General features: G+C 42.8%; 1 protein-coding gene across 3 annotated transcripts; it reads right to left on the bottom strand.

Annotated features, from left to right (window-relative positions):
• Positions 1-816: 816 nt before the first annotated feature.
• On the bottom strand, positions 817-17,899 carry si:ch211-14c7.2 (uncharacterized). Of its 3 annotated transcripts, XM_028573555.1 has the most exons (7): positions 17,416-17,898; positions 16,626-16,704; positions 13,399-16,541; positions 10,603-10,802; positions 6,624-6,745; positions 4,246-4,360; positions 817-2,273 (listed from the first exon to the last, which is right to left on the bottom strand). In XM_028573555.1, exons 3-7 carry the CDS (start codon positions 16,145-16,147, stop codon positions 2,142-2,144), a joined length of 3,318 nt encoding a protein of 1,105 aa, XP_028429356.1. In that variant the 5' UTR covers positions 16,148-16,541; positions 16,626-16,704; positions 17,416-17,898; the 3' UTR covers positions 817-2,141. The 3 variants fall into 3 exon arrangements, with proteins under 3 accessions (XP_028429356.1, XP_028429357.1, XP_028429355.1); XM_028573556.1 differs by having other exon boundaries at positions 4,242-4,360; positions 13,399-16,704; positions 17,416-17,899; XM_028573554.1 differs by lacking the exon at positions 17,416-17,898 and adding an exon at positions 17,150-17,199 and having other exon boundaries at positions 13,399-16,704.
• Between the last annotated feature and the right edge of the window lie 277 nt (positions 17,900-18,176).

Here is an 18,176-nt window from a genome sequence, read left to right as displayed (position 1 = left end):
TCAGCTGTGAGTGTGCTGAAAGAGAGAAAGGCAAACAGGAAGCCAGACGGAAAGACAAAGAAAACAGAGAAATGTCACATGCCAACATTTTTGTTTGAGTCTACTTCAGTGTCTCTGAGAAACCAGAGGCAGCGTTTCCTCCTGAATGCGCTTCGCTTCCGTTACCTCGTAAACATTGGCACTTTCATTGGTGTTCCTGTTGGCACTAACTGGAAGACAAACTTGTTTCTCTGAGGAACCAAAATTATTTCAAGATTCATTCTCGTCATTGGCTTTTCTGTAGCACAAATGCACAATGAAAGCACATGCATCAAAAATGTTAAGACTCATCCCATCTGGACGCATCGTCAGCATTCTGCCAGTAAAAATAATGCTTTACTTTGCTCCCCAGTGGGATAACATTCAGAAACACAAAGGGAGGGACATGAGCTTTGACGTTTGCATGAATCTAGCTGATGTTTACATCTGGAGAGATATGTTTGCATCCATACATATACAGGTTTTAACCACTTCTCCAAACCATACGAAAATACCCTCTAATGCGACCCATAGGAGCGCTTCATAAATTAGCACCCCTAGTAGTGGCAGGTGGTAGGTTACGAGTAAAAGAACAAAAGAAAAGTTGTTGTTGTTTGCCTGTCAGATCTCTCAGGTTGTCTGTGATGGGTCTACTTTCTGTCCCCAGAGTCAGAACAAAACACAGGGAAGCAGCGTTTGGTTTTTAAGCACCATATATGTGGAACAAACTCCCAGAAAACTAAAGGTCCGCTGCAACTCTCAGAAGACTTTTCTGTTTGCCTTTTATTAAATCAAATAATTAATTTCCTAGTCTGCACTCTAACTTTTATTCTTGTATTTTATAGCTTACTGTATTTGGGCTTGTTTTCATTTCCTATTCTCTTGGCTCTTTAATGACTGTTTTAATTGTAGTGTATTTCTTTTGCACTTTGCCTCGATGCTTTTAATGTTTTATGTAAAGAACTTTGAATTGGCTTGAAATATGCTCTATAAATAAATTAAATGCTTTTTGTCTCCAAGAAAACAATAATTTATGGGAGGCAGACAGAAGCTTTATGTCACATTAATTTGTAAATGGAACTTGTATGTTATAAAAACAATGTCAATTTTTTTTTTTTTACACCCAAACAGGTTAGTGCTAAATACCTTCAGAATAATTTCCGTGTGCAAATTTCACTATCAGTAACATTGCCAACTGCCATCTTGAACTGTATGATAATTTAAATGGTTGCAAGTTGTAATAGAAATCATTTGCTCTTATTGCTTTCTTCCACTTCCACATGACACGAACACAACACTAGTTCTACAGCCTTTCTGGCAGAGCTGCTCTACAAAAAGAAACAATCTCATTGGTTGAGTTGGACGACTCTTTGGTGGAGCCACAGTGACACTATTCTGGAAAAGAAAACTATCTCATCTTTAATCAGAAGGCAAAAGATAAGAAGAGAAGAGTGAGGAAGAAATATTTGCTTGCATCAATACGGATGAACTAGTTAGCAAAGCATGCTGACCTTCCAAAAATCATTCATTCCCTGCAACTCAATGTTTTTGTGTGACTCAACCCATTGAGATTTCATTCAAACAATGAGACAGTTTCCGGCGAAAACAGCAGCTCTGACAAAGAGAAATATTTCTATTAAGGTAGAATTAAAATCTTATATAATAAAAGAACAGGAAGGAAATATTTCAGGGTTGGCGTGGTGACATAATGTTCTTGACTCTTCCTCCAACATAGCAACGAGGGCCTTGTACAACCTGCTGTTAGCAGGGTCGAATAGGAAAATTAAAATATAAAATGGGAGGAAGAGGGTGGTGGTGGTGGGGGTGAACAAGTGGCACATGTGTAATGGAAACACTCCACCATCTCCAGGAGCTGGAGGAGACAAGATCTGAAGCACAACTGTCGCTCCATTTTCATCCAGGCTACGGATTCTCCGCGGCTCAGGCTTAATTAACCAGGGAGTGTATCCATCAAGATTTGACTGGCAGATAGTACACATGTTGTTAATCCAGAGTCTTGGGAAACCTGCTGTTGGTCTGTTGTGCCCTGCTGGGGTTAAAACCTGCAGTTCTTCAGGAAAACGTTGATCAATCACAGTCCAACCAGAGCTGAACCCGCTCAGTTACTCCATGGTGTTTCTGTTGTAGTCATAGGACAGCCGTCGCTTAGCGGCAGCGTTCTGAGCGTGCTGATTGGCCGAGGGGAGGCCGGGGGAGAGACGGCGATTGGATGTCCAGGGAGCAGGTCTGCTTTCCTGCAGAGATAAGAACACGAGGATGCAGATGTGATATTAGACTACTGAAGACCTGCTAAAATCAGCAACACAACTCGGTGGTCTACTCCTTAAGTGCTAAAGTGATGGGTTGATTAATCGATTCTTTGGTCAACAGAAAATGTATGTACAACAATTATGAGAATTGATTATCTTGTTCCATGAGAGGATTTGCTGTTTTTTTTCTATATGATTGTAAATGGAAGATTTTTCTTATTTATTCAATGGCGGCACCTTGGGTTTTGGGACACTAGGAACTTGGCTTTGGGTATGGGCTAATCTGGATCAACGACAATACATTTCCGGGATAATTGCCTCACATCCGGTGCTGCCAGACGTTACGCCGGATGTCCCTCACCTTCCACTCTCTGTCTGTGTTGCCGTTCTCAAACTCCGTTCGCTACGGGAAACAACAACAACCTTCGAGCTAGCAAGCTATTCGCTAAAAATGTCAAGTTTTGAAGAAGATTTGGATCGTGCAACAAGGCAGGCCTGCTTGGTTCTTTCGGGGAATGATTGTAAAGATTTACAAAATAATACATCTACGGCATTTACTCTCTAACTGGGACGTTTTGGGACCGATTGGTGGGATTGCTGTAGACGAAATAGACACGCTGATGCACTGGTAAAATTACGTTTAACCATGTATCCCCCTAATTTAAATAGATCACGTTATTGTATTGTGTGAACAGTTAACTTCATTTAATATCGTCTGTGGCGTTTTATTTTGCAGGATGCAAATGTTCCACCAAAACAAGTTCCTTCCAGAAATTATTTTGCAGAGCCACCGTCGCTGCGCCTGGAGCCTATAGTGCCGCCCAAGACGATTGTGATTGGTTTAAAGAAATGTAAACAAGCCAGAGCGTTTTTTCCTTATACAGTCTATGGTTTTTTTCTGTAATCCCAGATTGTATGTGTGGAGGAGCCAGTCCAGATAGGTCTGGCAATGCAGGACTACAGTAGGTATGAGCCGATACAGATTACTGATCCGATAGCAGTGTTTATTTAATAAGCTGTATGCCTCACTGTGTGGAAGTGACAGGGATCATTAAGAATAAAACCTTTGTATAATTTCACAAATAAAACAATTTCCATGAAGACTGTCAAGTTGTAGTTGCCTCTGTTATAATCCATTTGTACAAGATTCTATGTTTAACACCTTGTTATAAAGTGGACAAAATCGAATACAGTAGGCCTAGTTAACCAAATAAGCAACAAATCAGTAAGTAACAGCTAATGAATGGTTAGCTAACACGTACCTCCTGAATAACTCAAGAAAAGACAAGACTAATAGCTAAAACAATAAATCAAAAACACAGTGGTAGTTCCTGCTCTGCTACTCTGCAGAAAAAAAATCCTGGAGGCGTAAATCACACATCAGGTGCTCTGTAGCTTTCTCACATGGTTTGGTTCAACTGTGCGACCAGCCTGCCTGCTCTGTTCATTTATCAGCGGCGGTGAAGTGTGAGGAGTGTTTTGCATTTAACAGCGGCCACTTCATTTGAATGGAGCTGCAGTTTTCTTCAGTTAAACGGCACTATCAGGTCATTTTACATGCTGTTAAGGCTGCCCTGACTAATTCAATTGAACAACCTTAAAGCTTAAACAAATGGTAATTGGACACTAAGTGCGGACACTAAGTGCGGCGTTCTAATTCCTCTGCATAAATGTATATGTGGAAATTGTGTGTGTGTGTGTGTGTGTGTGTGTGTGTGTGTGTGTGTGTGTGTGTGTGTGTGTGTGTAGAGACAGAAATCATTTGCTGTAACATTCGATTTGAAGTGTTTTCTAAACAGAATGCTGAAACACATCAGCATGATGTGAATCAAGTTATCGACACATACTTTAGAGATATATAGGAGACATTTTGATATGAGATACATCATGTTTTCTAAAGAATGCTGCAGTGCCATTCCCATGTCTGTCAGTGTGACTGATACCAGTAGTTACCCACAGTGTGCGGCTGCGCCAGGCGCAAAGTCCTCAGCAGCAGGTCACGAGACACGCCATTCTCTCTCTTGTATCTCTGGCATATCATTTTGTTCAAGTCATGGAAACTGTCCAACAGCCTGCAGAGTCAAACAGGGACAGAGGAAGCAATGATTCAATGGATGTTGTTTTTCTTACTGAGTGACATGTGTTTAGAGAGTTTGAAGACAGTCTTCATTTACGGAGAAATGCTATAAAGCTGGATTACTGAAACTCAATGGTCAATAAGTAGTGACTTTATTCAAATACTTTATTTAATATGCAAACTCCTCAATGAAACTTGAGAATCAGATAACTACCCACAGTAAATCGTCCATGTTATTTGGGAATTTCTTGGAGAATTTATGAGTCGCTTCAATGTAAATTGTGTCTGTGAACTGCTTTTAAATTATTTTGTTAATGATTATACTGAATAATGGCAATTGGTGCTCCAATAAACAATGTTAGCATTCCAAAAACCCATATTTGTTAAAGCGCAATGTGCATCAGTGAACATGTTCTGTTTTCAGAGATGCAGTCAACCCCCACCTTGCAGTTCACCACATGAACCACTGGGTGGCCACAATTTGTTACATTTAAAAAACTGATCCACAAATCCACACGACTACCCTGATTCCAACATAGATTTTACAACAAAACAAATGAGGACTTTTTTTCTTTTGTACTTATTTCCATAAGCTCCTGGTTCTCCACTGCACAACTCTGGCACAACTACATAGAAACAAACAGTGCTGATACAAATGCAGAAATGTTCAATACTTGCAAAGAAAAATAATTCCTTTGGTGTGACTATGATGTGACATCTCTGAGACACTGAAAACTCACAAATATTTTAGGGAAGGAAATCTCTACTTAGGTAGTAATCACTGGCAGATGTTGCATATTGATGATACACATTATTGTTATTATATCATTAACCAACTGCTCTTGTATGAATAATGCTCAATTCAGTAGTATTTATACCATATGATTGCACTACGCAGAAATGAATTGGTGGTTTATGAAAAGGTGGAGTCAGCGAGCACATATTCCCTGAATTTGACAAAAAGTGTACTGGATTTGATTCACAGACCCTTTAAATCAAATGCTTGGAAATTCTGAGATTTGACTATTTTAAATTTAATATTGTATTATTTTAATCACGCAATTATTACCTGAAAGTATCAAAAAAGTTAATAAAAAGAGATTAACACAATATAATTGTAAGGGTATGCATGTTTAAAAACAAAGGCTCAGGGTCAATGTAAAAAAAAAAATTCTGTTAAAGAGAATTTCTTTGTTATCGGTTTGTTTTTTCTGTTCTTTTATCACATATTGTTTGTGTAATTATTTACAGACCAAAATACATTTCAATTTTAATTAAAGTGCTCATATTATGCTCATTTTCAGGTTCATAATTGCATTTAGAGGTTATATCAGAATAAGTTTACATGGTTTAATTTCCATAGAACACCATATTTTTGTTGTACTGCACATTGCTGCAGCTCCTCTTTTCACCCTGTGTGTTGAGCTCTCTGTTTTAGCTACAGAGTGAGGCATCTCACTTCTGTTCCAACTTTGTTGAGAGTAGCACATGCTCAGTAGCTAGGTAAGGACTACCAGCCAGTCAGAAGCAGAGTATGAGGGCGTGCAACGCTAGCAGCTAGGCCAGCATCATCTGTATTAGAGAAAAGAATAACAACTCTGATTTTCGCCTCTGTCAAAATGATTGGGTTATGTTAACGGCCATTGTCGGTACCCGATCCGTGCTGCCTGCACGATCCGTTCTGCGCATGCGCAAGATGTTCACGCATGCGCAGATGATAATACTGTTTTACCGAGGATACAACACTGCCCGATCTGTTCCACGCTAGCCTCCACCGGGAAGCTAACGTTAGTTTAGCTAACAGCTAATTCGGCAAACCGCTAGCTGACCGCTAGATTCAGTCTAAAATAACGTTAAGTCAAACTTAGTGGGAAAAGCTTTGTGTTTTATACTTTACAGTAATAACAATAAAGACAAGTACTGAGTGATTGTATTTTAAATGAGCACAAGTAAAGTAGAACTGATATAACAGCTGTTATATATGTTAACGTTTATTTTCAAGTTTTATTTTGAGGGTCTGTTAAGTTTAACATGCTGTCTCACCTAGCGGTTAGCCAAATTAGCTGTTAGCTAAACTAACGTTAGCTTGCCTGTGGAGGCTGTCGACCGGAAGCGTGGAACAGATCGAGCAGTGACGTAAATCCTCGTACAACAGCGCGTGCACGAACATTTTGCGCATACGCAGAACGGATCGTGCAGGCAGCACGGATCGGGTACTGACAGCCATACAGTGGGCTCAGTCGAGATGGTCTACCTACCCCTGGTCCTGGCTGGCTCTGCCCCTGAGGAGCTGGGTCAGTGTGGGAACAGTATCGTGGTCACAGGGGTCACTTGAAGAGGAAGCAGGCAGCGAGGGGAAGGCTTCAGCAAAGACAGCCGCCTACAGGACAGACAAAGACATCTCATCAGTGACTACATCAGAGAGTTTGGCTGCCCTCTTCAGTTCATTATGTGTGAACTTAATATTTGGTTGTTTTGAAGGCCTCTTCATTACACTAGAAGCATATGAGTCAACTCATTTGAAAGCAGTTTTCTCCCAACACTCTCCTTCACTGCAGCTTTCCGCAGAGCTAATTTTTCATCTGCATCTTTTCACTGCGTTAGATGTCCACTGGGACAGTCTTCCTGCAGTGCCGGCTTCTTTTTCTTTCCCAATTTTTAAAGAAAAAAAAATGCACTGAGAGCTTAGAGGATCTAATGTGAGTTTAAAAAAAAAAAAAAGTAGTTTTAGGTCTAAAAACTGTTTCCATGGTATTGATGCAGGAAACTGAAAAACACAAACGACAGTATGGCGCTTAATTACTTCTGAACAAGTCACATTTTGGATCCAATGATTTAAAAAAAAAAAACATTCAGATCAAGGTGTTGATTAACGTGTCTAAAGAGTCTACAGTCATGCTAGCAGCTAATTAGCACTAAATACAAAGTATATATATATATATATATATATATATATATAGCTGAGGCTGACGAACATTTCCTTAAAAACCACAAATGTCAAAGAAGTGTCTTCAGGTGGATACGCAGATTAAATGATGCACAAAAGTCTAACTACATCATTATTAGCTGAAATAAATCATGACCAGTTTATTTTAGACACATCTAGGATAACGTGCAGTATAGCTGTCCTTTGGGGTACAACTGCTCTGATAAATGTGGCCTGGATTTATAAACAGAAAAATATTCCATATACTGCATGTTTATTGTTGTCATTGATTTACTTTGGGAGCCTCAGGGGCCTTGCAGCCAGCAGCCAGCCTGTGTCAACACATTTAGCCCTCAGCTGGTAAATTAAGTGGGGAGAGGAGAGCGGTGTGTTGTTAGATATTGAAGCAGCCTCAGTAACTCAACCTCAAATACCTCTTAATGGATGCTTTAATTCAAATATTCTTACAGCACCAGGAATGCAAAGGGTTTTAGGTTTGAGCTAAAATGGTGGGAATGGAAGCTTAAAAACAGTTGTTGTTTGTGGGTCTAATTTCAATTTAAAGCTCTTTTTTGTCTGTGGACAAAGCCATAGTAAATACATTGGAATGGCACCACTGCTGTGTAGGTTTTATTAAAGGGGAACTGTGCAGTTTTTTTTTTTTTTAACTTAATTTACTTTAACTGAACAGCTTTGGAGTCATTGGAATAGTTATCTAACTTTTTTCGAGTTGAATGGTGGTCGTCTCGCTTCCCCCACCTGCCTGCCTCAGCGTCAGGAAGTATTGCGTGATACCAGGTCTCGTGATGTAACAAATTGCTTCACTAAGCCCTAAATTAGTTTTTTTTCAAGCCAAATATCGCTAAACTTGCACTTCCCCATAGCTGGGGAATAAAATCAGTTTAATGTCTGTGGTACAATCCGAAAGGGACTCGTGCCAATAACACGAAAGCTGACTGGCTGCAATGCAATTTGCATGTTGGTCTCATTTGTAGTCATAATACAGCAAAATTATATTTGGACTAGCGAAAAGAAAGAGCTACAACACCACGGAATAAAAAAAATAGAGCATTAGAGGTAGCGTTTCATGGGCGTAAGAAAATTAAGACGTGTTTCAAGTAATTTAAGACCTAGAACACAATACTGCAGCAATGTAAGACTTTTTAAGGCTTAACATTTTTATTTTGAAATTTTAGACTTTTTAAGACCCTGCGGAAACCCTGGTAATGTCACTACTGTTGTATCTGAGATGCTTTAACTCAAATATTCTTATAGCACCATGGGAGCAATTATTTTGAAATCTCGCAATATCACGAGATCACGCGAGAATCGCAGGATCACATAGCACAAGGAAATCGTATTAGGCTTCAAGTAACGTGTTTGTGTCCGAACATCCAGTTGTTCGACCAATCAGCATCCCGTGAGGAGCTACTGGGAGTTACGGGCGTGGTTTAGGTGTGTGTGTGAGACGGCTGCGTCTGTTCAAAACAACAATGGCAGACGTCATAGACAGATGGTTCATCCTAATCCTAATCCTGTCAAAGTGTTCTTGAGCAAGATCCTGAACCCCAAAGTGTGAATGTTTATCCCTCCCCTCCTGCTGGCACCTTGCATCGTAGCCTCTGCCATCAGTGTATGAATGTGTGAATGCTGGCTTGTATTGTAAAGCGATTTGAGTGGTGGCTAAGACTAGAAAAATGCTATATAAATACAGTCCATTTATTTTGGAACACTTTTCACTTTGACTACCTTTAGAATCAATCTGCCCGCAACATTAGCTGTCCCTGGGGTCTGCAGTTACCACTGGCACACTTCTGACTTTCAATATCAATAGTTGCAAACTATTTGGTCTGAGATTCAGAAAATACAGTTTAGATTAGGGGTGGCCAACCAGTTTAGCATAAAGAGCCACAAAAAAACACGCACCATAGCAAAAAGCCACACAACACATGCACGTCCACATTACAACAGCAACAGTGACTTCCAGATCTAATGAAAGTCATAATACATAGCAGTTTTCATAGGTTTTTTATTTCTTACTTAGATTGACTCAGTGGGAAACCTGACAGTCTTTGTTATCCACACTCCTTTTTAAGTCTGGTTGTACTCGGTTGTGGCCACTCGAACGACTCTTTCATTCATTTGTCAATAGAGGGGCTTTCAAACAATCTGATTCAGCAGTGAAAGGGTTAATGAGGAAGGTGATCTGTGGCTGCTGTTTTTCCTCGTATCCTTTTTTTTTTTTTTTTTTACTTATCTGAAATGTTTCAAAAAGTAAAAAAAAAAAAGAAATCCACCAATAACACAGCACCCAGCCACACAGTAAGAGCCTCAAAGGAGCAGGCAATGAGCCGCATACGGCTCAAGAGCCACAGGTTTGCCACCCCTGGTTTAGATTCAAACTGAGCCTGAAAAGGGAATATTTGTATGAACACAAGGCCAGCTAAAGGCAAAATCATTAGCAATTTGCTACCAAAAAAATCCATATCACCCTCTGTATTTTAAAATAGTTTGAACTCAGGGTTGGCCTAGATCTGGGCAAGTGATAGGATTTAGACATAAAGGTTACTTCAAATAGAAAGTATTGGTTATGTTGATACTGAGTTTTGCAATGCAGCCAGAACAACTAACTAGTATGTTCATGAACTATCAACAAAGCTAGCTAGTGGCCGGTTAGCTCAGTTGGTAGAGCGGGTGCAAATATGCAGAGGAGGTTTCCTCAACGCAGAAGGTCCAGAGTTTGAGTCCGACCTGTGCTGGTTTTACTGCATTTCTTCCCCTCTCTTCCTCCCCTTTCATATCTCAGCTTTCCTATCTAATAAAGGCCGAAATGCCCCCCAAAAAAGTAAAGAAAACAAAGCTAGCTGTATGCTCATACATGTGTCCTTGGTTGAAGGCAGAAATCCCACACACACCTGTTTTGTGGGACTTAACAATTTTAGCAGGGGTGGGTAAACAAAAAAGGTCAAAGTATTGTTACTTTAAAATTATTATGATTTAAGTAGAAGTAAAAGTAAAATAACTAATTGAGTAAGAGTAAAAAAGTATCTCGTAAAAAACTACTTACGCAATTTATTACATCAATGTATTACTTCAAACAGGTCTCAATCTCAAAACAGCGAGAATTTTGTGTGTGAGTGTCACTTAGCCTCAAAGGAGAGGCTTGGACGCAGTCTGCATTGTGTGCGTGTGTGTGTGTTTGTGTGTGTGTTTGTGTGTGTGTTTGTGTAAGAAGATCTAAGGGTACATTTCTACTTTATGGTAATGTGGAAGCCATCTTAAAGAGGCTGAGCACAGAAGTACAACTATACCAGATTCTGATTGGCCGAGAGGCTGTTTCTGCTCTCCTCCACGGCGCTGGTAGGCCACCACTGTCCCACCATGTCTCGGCCTTCATCTGACGAATCCTGAGGAAAAGCTGTCCAGGTGTCGTCTGATTGGTGGAAGGAGCTGTCTGTCCAGCCTGTTGTCCAGTGGGTCAACTCCCCGGTGATGGCGTGGTTTCCAAGTGCTGTTATCAGACACAAACACACACGGTTAATATTAGTCTAGTCTCCGTTGTAGATGTCCCTGTAGTGTTGTTGTGCGTTTCCAGCCGGCTTTGCCCTCATTCAGATGACCTGGATGGACGACCAACTAAACCTACATTGCATTGAAGGTGTTAGCTATGTAATAGCAACAACCGACCTGCAGCCCTTTGCTGCATGTCATTCCCCCTCTTTCTCCCCTTTCATGTCTTCATCTGTCCTCTCAAACATAAAGGCCGAACAAGCCAAAAAAATTATCTTTAAAAAAAGAATTAACGTTGGATCTGTATCAGTCAATATACCCTGAGATTTGGTATCAGAAGGTAAAACGTGAGATCTAGTGTCCCTCAAACCTGGGTGTTCTTTTTCAGAAGCAGTTCATGACGAGTTGCATTAATTGTTACGTTAAAGGTCCCATTTATGCTCATTTTCAGGTTCACACTTGTATTTTGGGTTTCTCCTAGAACATGTTTACATATTATTTTAATACTATCTGTCTAAATATATCCTGTATTTACCCTCTGTCTGAAACACACTTTTTATAGCACCTGTCTCTTTAAGCCTCCCGAAAAAGCTAAGTCTGCTCTGATTGGTCAGTGCTTCCGGGTCTTCTTCATCTGCAATCTCTGAGGCTCTGCACAGACATTGCAGCCGGGGAATGACGGAAGACCTGACGGCTCGTTTAAAGGCACAGTTTCTGAATACGGGCTATGTGCATTTCTATGTGGATTGAGTGTTTTGATACTTTCACATTATTTATATAGAGCACCTCAACCTGCTTTATAATAAAAGAAAACATGGAAATCTCACTTTTTACAATATGGGACCTTTGATCATTCTGTTGCAAGTAAACAAGTGAGTGAATATTTGTTGTGAGTCGTTGCTGAGACAGCTGTATCAGGGGTCTCCCTGCAAGGAAGGGACTTCACGCCTTCATACCTTACCTGAGCAAATCAAACCAAAAGTATCTGCATGGCTACTTAAGGTGCAAATAAAAACGTAGGTGAAGTGACATAACCTGACATAGCCAGGCTAATTTGCAAATGCGTATTAGTCCGGAAGCTCTTAGTTCATTTCGATTTCCAAGGGATGAGAGGCACAAATGCAATTTAATAGACATACAACCAATCAGAGCAAGCTTAAAGCAAAAACACTGGAATAGTCCTTTAAAAAGGTCCCATGGCATGAAAATTTCACTTTATGAGGTTTTTTAATATGCGTTCCCCCAGCCTGCCTATGGTCCCCCAGTGGCTAGAAATGGTGATAGGTGTAAACCGAGCCCTGGGTATCCTGCTCTGCCTTTGAGAAAATGAAAGCTCAGATGGGCCGGTCTGGAATATTCTCCTTATGTGGTCATAAGGAGCAAGGTTACCTCTCCTTTCTCTGCTTTGCCTGCCCAGAGAATTTGGCCCGCCCATGAAAAAGAGACATCATGGCTTTCAAATGAGCAAAGTGGCAGTTGGTCAAGGCCACACCCCCATCCTCCACCTTGCCCCTCCCACTCTCCTCCTCAATAGCTACAGACACAGAAATGGCACATCCTAAGGAAAGCTCATTGTGGGACTGGCTCTAGTGGATGTAATTCTGCACCAAGGCTGAATTTCGGGAAAGAGACTTCAGATACAGTATTAGGGGACCACTAAGGCCTATATAAAAGAGACTTCAGATACAGTATTAGGGGACCACTAAGGCCTATATAAAAGAGACTTCAGATACAGTATTAGAGGACCACTAAGGTCTATATAAAAGCATCCAAAGAGCACCATGTCATGGGACCTTTAACACATGACACTGCACACAAAGGGCTTTATGTCACTGTAGACAGCACCTTCTGCTGATAACTCTTTAGCAATAGGTTTAAATAATCACAAAAATGTCTTGAGGTGGATAAACTGAGAAGAAATAAATAATAATTAAACCCCGGCTTAGCCTCGCTTGACCCCGCAGTGGAAACTGGGCTTAGGTGATTAGCCAAATGGAACATAACAAGAGAACATAAAGACTGATTAACACAGAAAAACAAAAAGGCACAAAGATGCCACACACCCAGCTGCATGTGTGTCGTGACTGCTACAGTATATATTATATTGTCAGATTATTATTTTAGTCATTCAGTTAACTCAGAGCGCTGTGGATGAGTCTGACATTATTTATTAGTACATTTATTATTTAGTATTTTTTTTGCTTTAAAAGGACCATACCAGTGTGCTTGTGAGTTTTAGCTTCTTCACAATAAATCATGTATACTTTACATTTGTGACCATTTGCAATACATTTTTGGATTGATGTTTCCTTCCAATCACAGCCATTTGTTTCCATTCCAGAAGTGTGTTAAAAATGCACTAATACCCTGAGTGCTGATATTCTTCGGTCTCTAAATCTGTATGTTTCTGACATCTCTGTAATACTCTACTTCTAAGGCCTTTTAACCAAAAGACCCTCTTTCCCATGTCTGTCAAACAGAAAGGCAACCTTACTAAAGCTCCCAAAGGTGAGAGATACTAAAAGAGAAAGAAAGAGAGGGAGGGCAAGGCCAGCCAAGAAGACACAGAACGACAAACCAACAACCATGACACTCACCAACACTTGCTCTGCTCCCACAAGGCACTGAGGCAGACATGGTGTATCCCTCGCTGCAGGCTGGCTCTCCCTCCGCCTGCATGAATACTCCAAACTCATCTTCCTCCTTATCCTCCTCCTCCTCCTCCTCTTTCCTCCCCTCCTCAGTGGCCACGGCGGAGCCCCTCTCCACCTCGCCGTGCTCTTCCACCTGTCTCCCGAGCCTCCTCTTTCCTTCCTGGCCTTCTTTTAGGTCTCCTGCTGGCACGCTGACCCTTTCCTTCTCCTCCTCCTCCTCCTCCTCCTCCTCCTCCTCCGTCTCCAGACAGGGCAGGCATGTTGCCATGGATCCCAGGGGAGGCAACAAGGGGGCAGGATTAGCCAGGGAGTGTGCAAGAGCGTTGGAGGGATCAGCACAGGCAACATTTGTGATGTTGGTGCTGGTCTCTCCATTCGCTTCAACATGGCTGATGCTGGTTTGTCCACAGGTGGCTCCAACCTCTTTCTTCCTTCCGCAGCATCCCTCTGCCAACTCCTCTGACCTCCAGTTGTCTTTTAGTGCACAGTTTTTCCTTACTTCTTTGTCATTATCCTCCTGTACGGTACTGTCATTCAAGTCATCCTCAGGGTGTCGTTCTTTATCGTCATCGCCTTTATCCTCGCCGTCTTCCGGTTCGTTGCAGGTGCTCCAAATCTCTAATCTAATCTCTTCATCCCCTTCCCTAGGATTTACTCTCGCCCCTATATTCTCCTCTTGTGACTCCTCTTCTCTAACATCCCACACCAGCTCATCTCTCCGCTCTGCTCCATTAAGCTCAGTTGTACAACGGTGGCGACTGTTTTCTGTAACGTTTCTGCTGTCGGTCTCAAAAATGGAAGGAGCTACTTGTCTGAGAGGCGACGATGGAGCTTCTCTCTCCTTCAGCTCTTTGCCGTTTGCCACAGTTTGAAAGAACAACGGAGGTTTTCTGTTTTTGTTCTCGTTCCCAGTGTTGTCCTCGCCAGCCGCACAGTTTAGCTCTTGTTGCTCAAATCTGCTTGCATCCAGTTCTTCTTTACCCGTAACAATCCCTGGGTCTGCTACCCCTTGTTGGTACCCCTCGAGGGAATCTTCCGTGCTGTTCTCCTGCTCTCTCCGACCACCACAAGTGTCACGGTCAGCATTGCAGCTGCTGCCCTCTACAGCGGCGGGGTGCTCGGGAGAGACTGCAGTGCTGATGGGTGCAGGGCAGGTGGAGACAGAGACGTCCTCATAGCAGTCAGATACAACCGAGAATCCTGCAGGCGTCTGATTGAAGCTCCCTTCCTCGTCTTCAACATCCGCCCTCTCCTTCCCTTTTTTGGATTCTTGATCTGCCTCCACGTGATCCGAAAATCCATTCACATTAGCTGCTATTACTTCTTTTACACTTTGTTTTCTGTCACAATATCGGATATGTCTTGATGTAAAGTCATCTGTCACTGGTCCAGAGTGGCCATGAATGAAATCATTAAGTCCGGTATGTATTTTCATAACCTCAGAGTTTGTATCCTCCTCTCTCTCTGAATAGTCGTCCGTGCCATGAGAGGTTTGTGTCTTTAGCTCCTCGTTGCTCTCGGCTTCTCTGATCTCTTCGACATCACAGCCGCTGTGAGATTCTGGGCGAAAGTGGTTCAATTCTAGGTCAGGGTTTGGTACAGCCGAAACAGAGCAAGATGACTCTAATGTGCAGAGGCCTTCTTTCTCCTCCTCCACATTCTTTTGCCTCTCCTTCTTCATTCCTTTCACCTCACTGTTCAGCCTGTTTGAGGTGCCTCTTCTTGGACTTTCACCTCCCTCGTGTGGATCCTGGCTTTCCCTCCTCTGTGCTTTCCTTCCACACTGAGTACAGGTTTTGAGAGAAGCATTGTGGCAGCATCTAGGACTTCTGCATGCTCCCTCTTTCTCCGGTCTGGCTCTCCTGCTGTCCGGCTGCGGGCTGGGAAACGGTTTACTGGCCAGGCCTCCTTTGTCTCGCTCTTCCTGCCTTTCTTCCAGAGGGATTTCTCCGGCGGGATCCTCCCTGCTACTCTGATGTCTCTCTCTGCTCACGCCTGTTTTCTCCCGAGCTGCTGCATTACTGGACTTCCTCCATCTCCGGCCGGATCGCACCCTAACCCGGTTTACTCCGGTATGCGCCGGCGGAGTTGGCCCATTGTCCCTTCTCCCGATTGGGATGTCTCTGCCTCCTCCTCCTTCTCCTCCTGTCTTCCCTCTCAGCCATCCCCCAACCACGCTGGAGGCAGCACTGTTAGTCACACCAGAACTGGGCTTAGCTGTGGAGTACAAACAGCTCCCTTTCTCGGTCCGGAGGAAGAGGCATTGAGTTTGGGTCTTCCCACCGCCCTCCGAGGTCTTCAGAGTGGCAACTGTTACCAAAGCTCCGATCCCAGCCTGCCTGGCATCCAGTCCCAAGGGAAGCCCGTACCCCATGCGACCCCACTCCCTGCTCAGGTACACATCTGCAGGCCTGGGGCAGGAAGTCGAACCCCCGCGGACCGCAGGAGGAGCTGTGGGGGCTTGTCCTCCCAGCACACCACCAGCCTTTCGGCGGCTCTTGGAGCACAGGGCCCAGGCTCGGAGGCCCCGGATGAGCGGCAGGTCTCCCAGGCCCAGCTCCAGCCGGCTGGGGAAGGGCAGAGAGGCTCTGGAGCACTTCTGGAGCATTTCCCGGGTGGAGCCTGACACATTCAGGCAGGGGTAGTTGTTGTTGTTATTCTGCTGGAGCATGGTGCTTGTTGTTGGCCTCATTTATGTTTTATTGGTTCGCCCTCGCTTATACTTTATTAAAACGCAGCTGTCAGGTCAAGTTGAATTCTCATTTGTAAGAGAGAATGCTGGCCCTATCAAGAGTCTATTCTTGATTCAGAGCGTGAAAGCTCAAATGTAAAAAGATCAGAGTTTGGAAAAAAATACCCTAAGCATTATGCATAGAGCTGAAATACTCTTGAGAATGTCTTACTGATTCATTTTGACAAGGGAGAATATATTTACTTGACACCGCAAGAGAGAGCTGACTCAGTTCATTCAAACGGCATCTGAGTTTTTGGACACAAAGACAAAAATAGAATGGACTGTTTTCCTGACAGCGAGATGGAGTTGTGCTTCTGTTTCCCCTTAATCGCTCCTTATCTTTGAGAGTCTCCTGGCGAAGAAAAGAAACGCCCAGGTCAGATGTCCAGCTGTCAGCGCCGATGATAGAGAGGATAATGAAAAGTTTGTTTTCTACCACACGGATGCTCAGCGATGCCTTCTTCAGAGCTTCACGTCTTTCTCACTGAGGACTGACTCAGCTGTCACAAAACCACCTGCAGGGAAGTGGCACAAAACAAGGAAAATAAGGACAAACCGTTGAAAAACAAAATGTGCTGTGTGCACATTAAGAAACAATAGACTCATCAGTTAGTCTAATAGTTTGATATGGTAAATATGGCAAGCATCATGCGAGACACAATTCAACCCTTTACTTTAACTGTCTGGCTAATTAGAAAGCAATTAGAGCGGATTCTAGGCAGATGTAATTAAAATGTAAATGAAAACATAAATGAGAAATGTTTAATTTCTCATAATGAATTCCACGCAATCCCACAAGTGATTTCGTTTGACTTTTGGCTGACTGGATTACAGCTATCACGTCTGTGGGGGTGTGAGTCTGTCAAAGGTCATACATTTGAATCCAAGTGGCTTCTTTACAAACTGCTCCCACACAATCAAGCCCCATTCTTATATATATAAAAAAAAGTGCATTCACACCATGTCCATTGTGGTTCCAATTAGATTAGTTGTTGCATCAGCCATACAGAATCATCAACTGGAATAAAAATGAAAACACAGGTGGCCATACATCCATAAATCCACTACTCACGCCTACACAGTTTAAATGATTTACCCAAAGTGACTCAATAAAACATAAGCGGCAGAAATAGGCTTGGGCCACGCATATCACACTTAGCCTACTCCTATCAGCAGGCTGTGTACCACTATGATGAAGATGAACAACGTCAAACCACACACTGTACCTGGAAAACCACTATCCCCAGCCTTTATGTCCTGAAAGGGATGCCCGATGAAAGGTTTGCTTGTTTCTTAGCTCATTCGATGCCTCGGTGTCCCCGGTCCAGGCTTTGAATTAAGTGTCCTTTACTTAATGTCTTTGTGCTTCCTCGTTGTTTACTGACGAAGCCTTTATTCAACCGTCCTCGGGCTGTGGAGCGTCCTTTAGTGGGATCAGCGCCGCCACATCCTTCCAGTCGGCCTGCACCACTGGCGCTACAGCACTACAGATGAGTCAAACATGCATTCACTTCTGTGCCATCGTCTAAATGAGAGCTGAACACCACGCAGTGAATCTTATTTCCGTGTCTCTCTCCTCCCCCCCACTCGTTCGGCCATTGCGCATCATGTCATCCACCGCTCGGCATCGTGCGTCGCCGCATCTTACCGCAGTAGCCTCCGGTGCGCTCACATAGCAGGATGACGGAGAGCTCATTTGACTTGCAGCCCACTCACCGATAGGAGAGGCGATTCGTGCCACACAGAGGGACGGGGAGCTGAGGAGAGTGGACGTGTATGAGGGGTTGTTGATGACACATTGGTGCACAATAAAACAACATTTTAACCTGTTTGCCTACAACCCTGTTTCCTTAATTAAAGGTAGAGTAAGTGATGTTAATTAATCCAATATCAAATTTTCTGTGTGTGCTGAAAAAAAATCTGGTGTTAAAGGTCCCATGACATGGTGCTCTTTGGATGCTTTTATATAGACCTTAGTGGTCCCCTA

The sequence above is a fragment of the Perca flavescens genome, chromosome 3 (assembly GCF_004354835.1).
Source record: "Perca flavescens isolate YP-PL-M2 chromosome 3, PFLA_1.0, whole genome shotgun sequence".
NCBI lineage: Eukaryota > Metazoa > Chordata > Actinopteri > Perciformes > Percidae > Perca > Perca flavescens.
The sequence above is the reverse complement of the archived record's forward strand: the minus strand, read 5'-3'. Positions and strand labels throughout refer to the sequence as shown.

Bases quoted from the DNA above. Each gene is read 5' to 3' on its own strand.
- si:ch211-14c7.2 (XM_028573555.1), bottom strand. From the start codon at position 16,147: ATGAGGCCAACAACAAGCACCATGCTCCAGCAGAATAACAACAACAAC. The intron at 10,803-13,398 runs GTGAGTGTCATG...GTCTGATAACAG, and splicing joins TGGGAGCAGAGCAAGTGTTG to CACTTGGAAACCACGCCATC. The intron at 4,361-6,623 runs GTAGGTAGACCA...TTGACTCTGCAG, and splicing joins AGAGCCAGCCAGGACCAGGG to GCTGTTGGACAGTTTCCATG.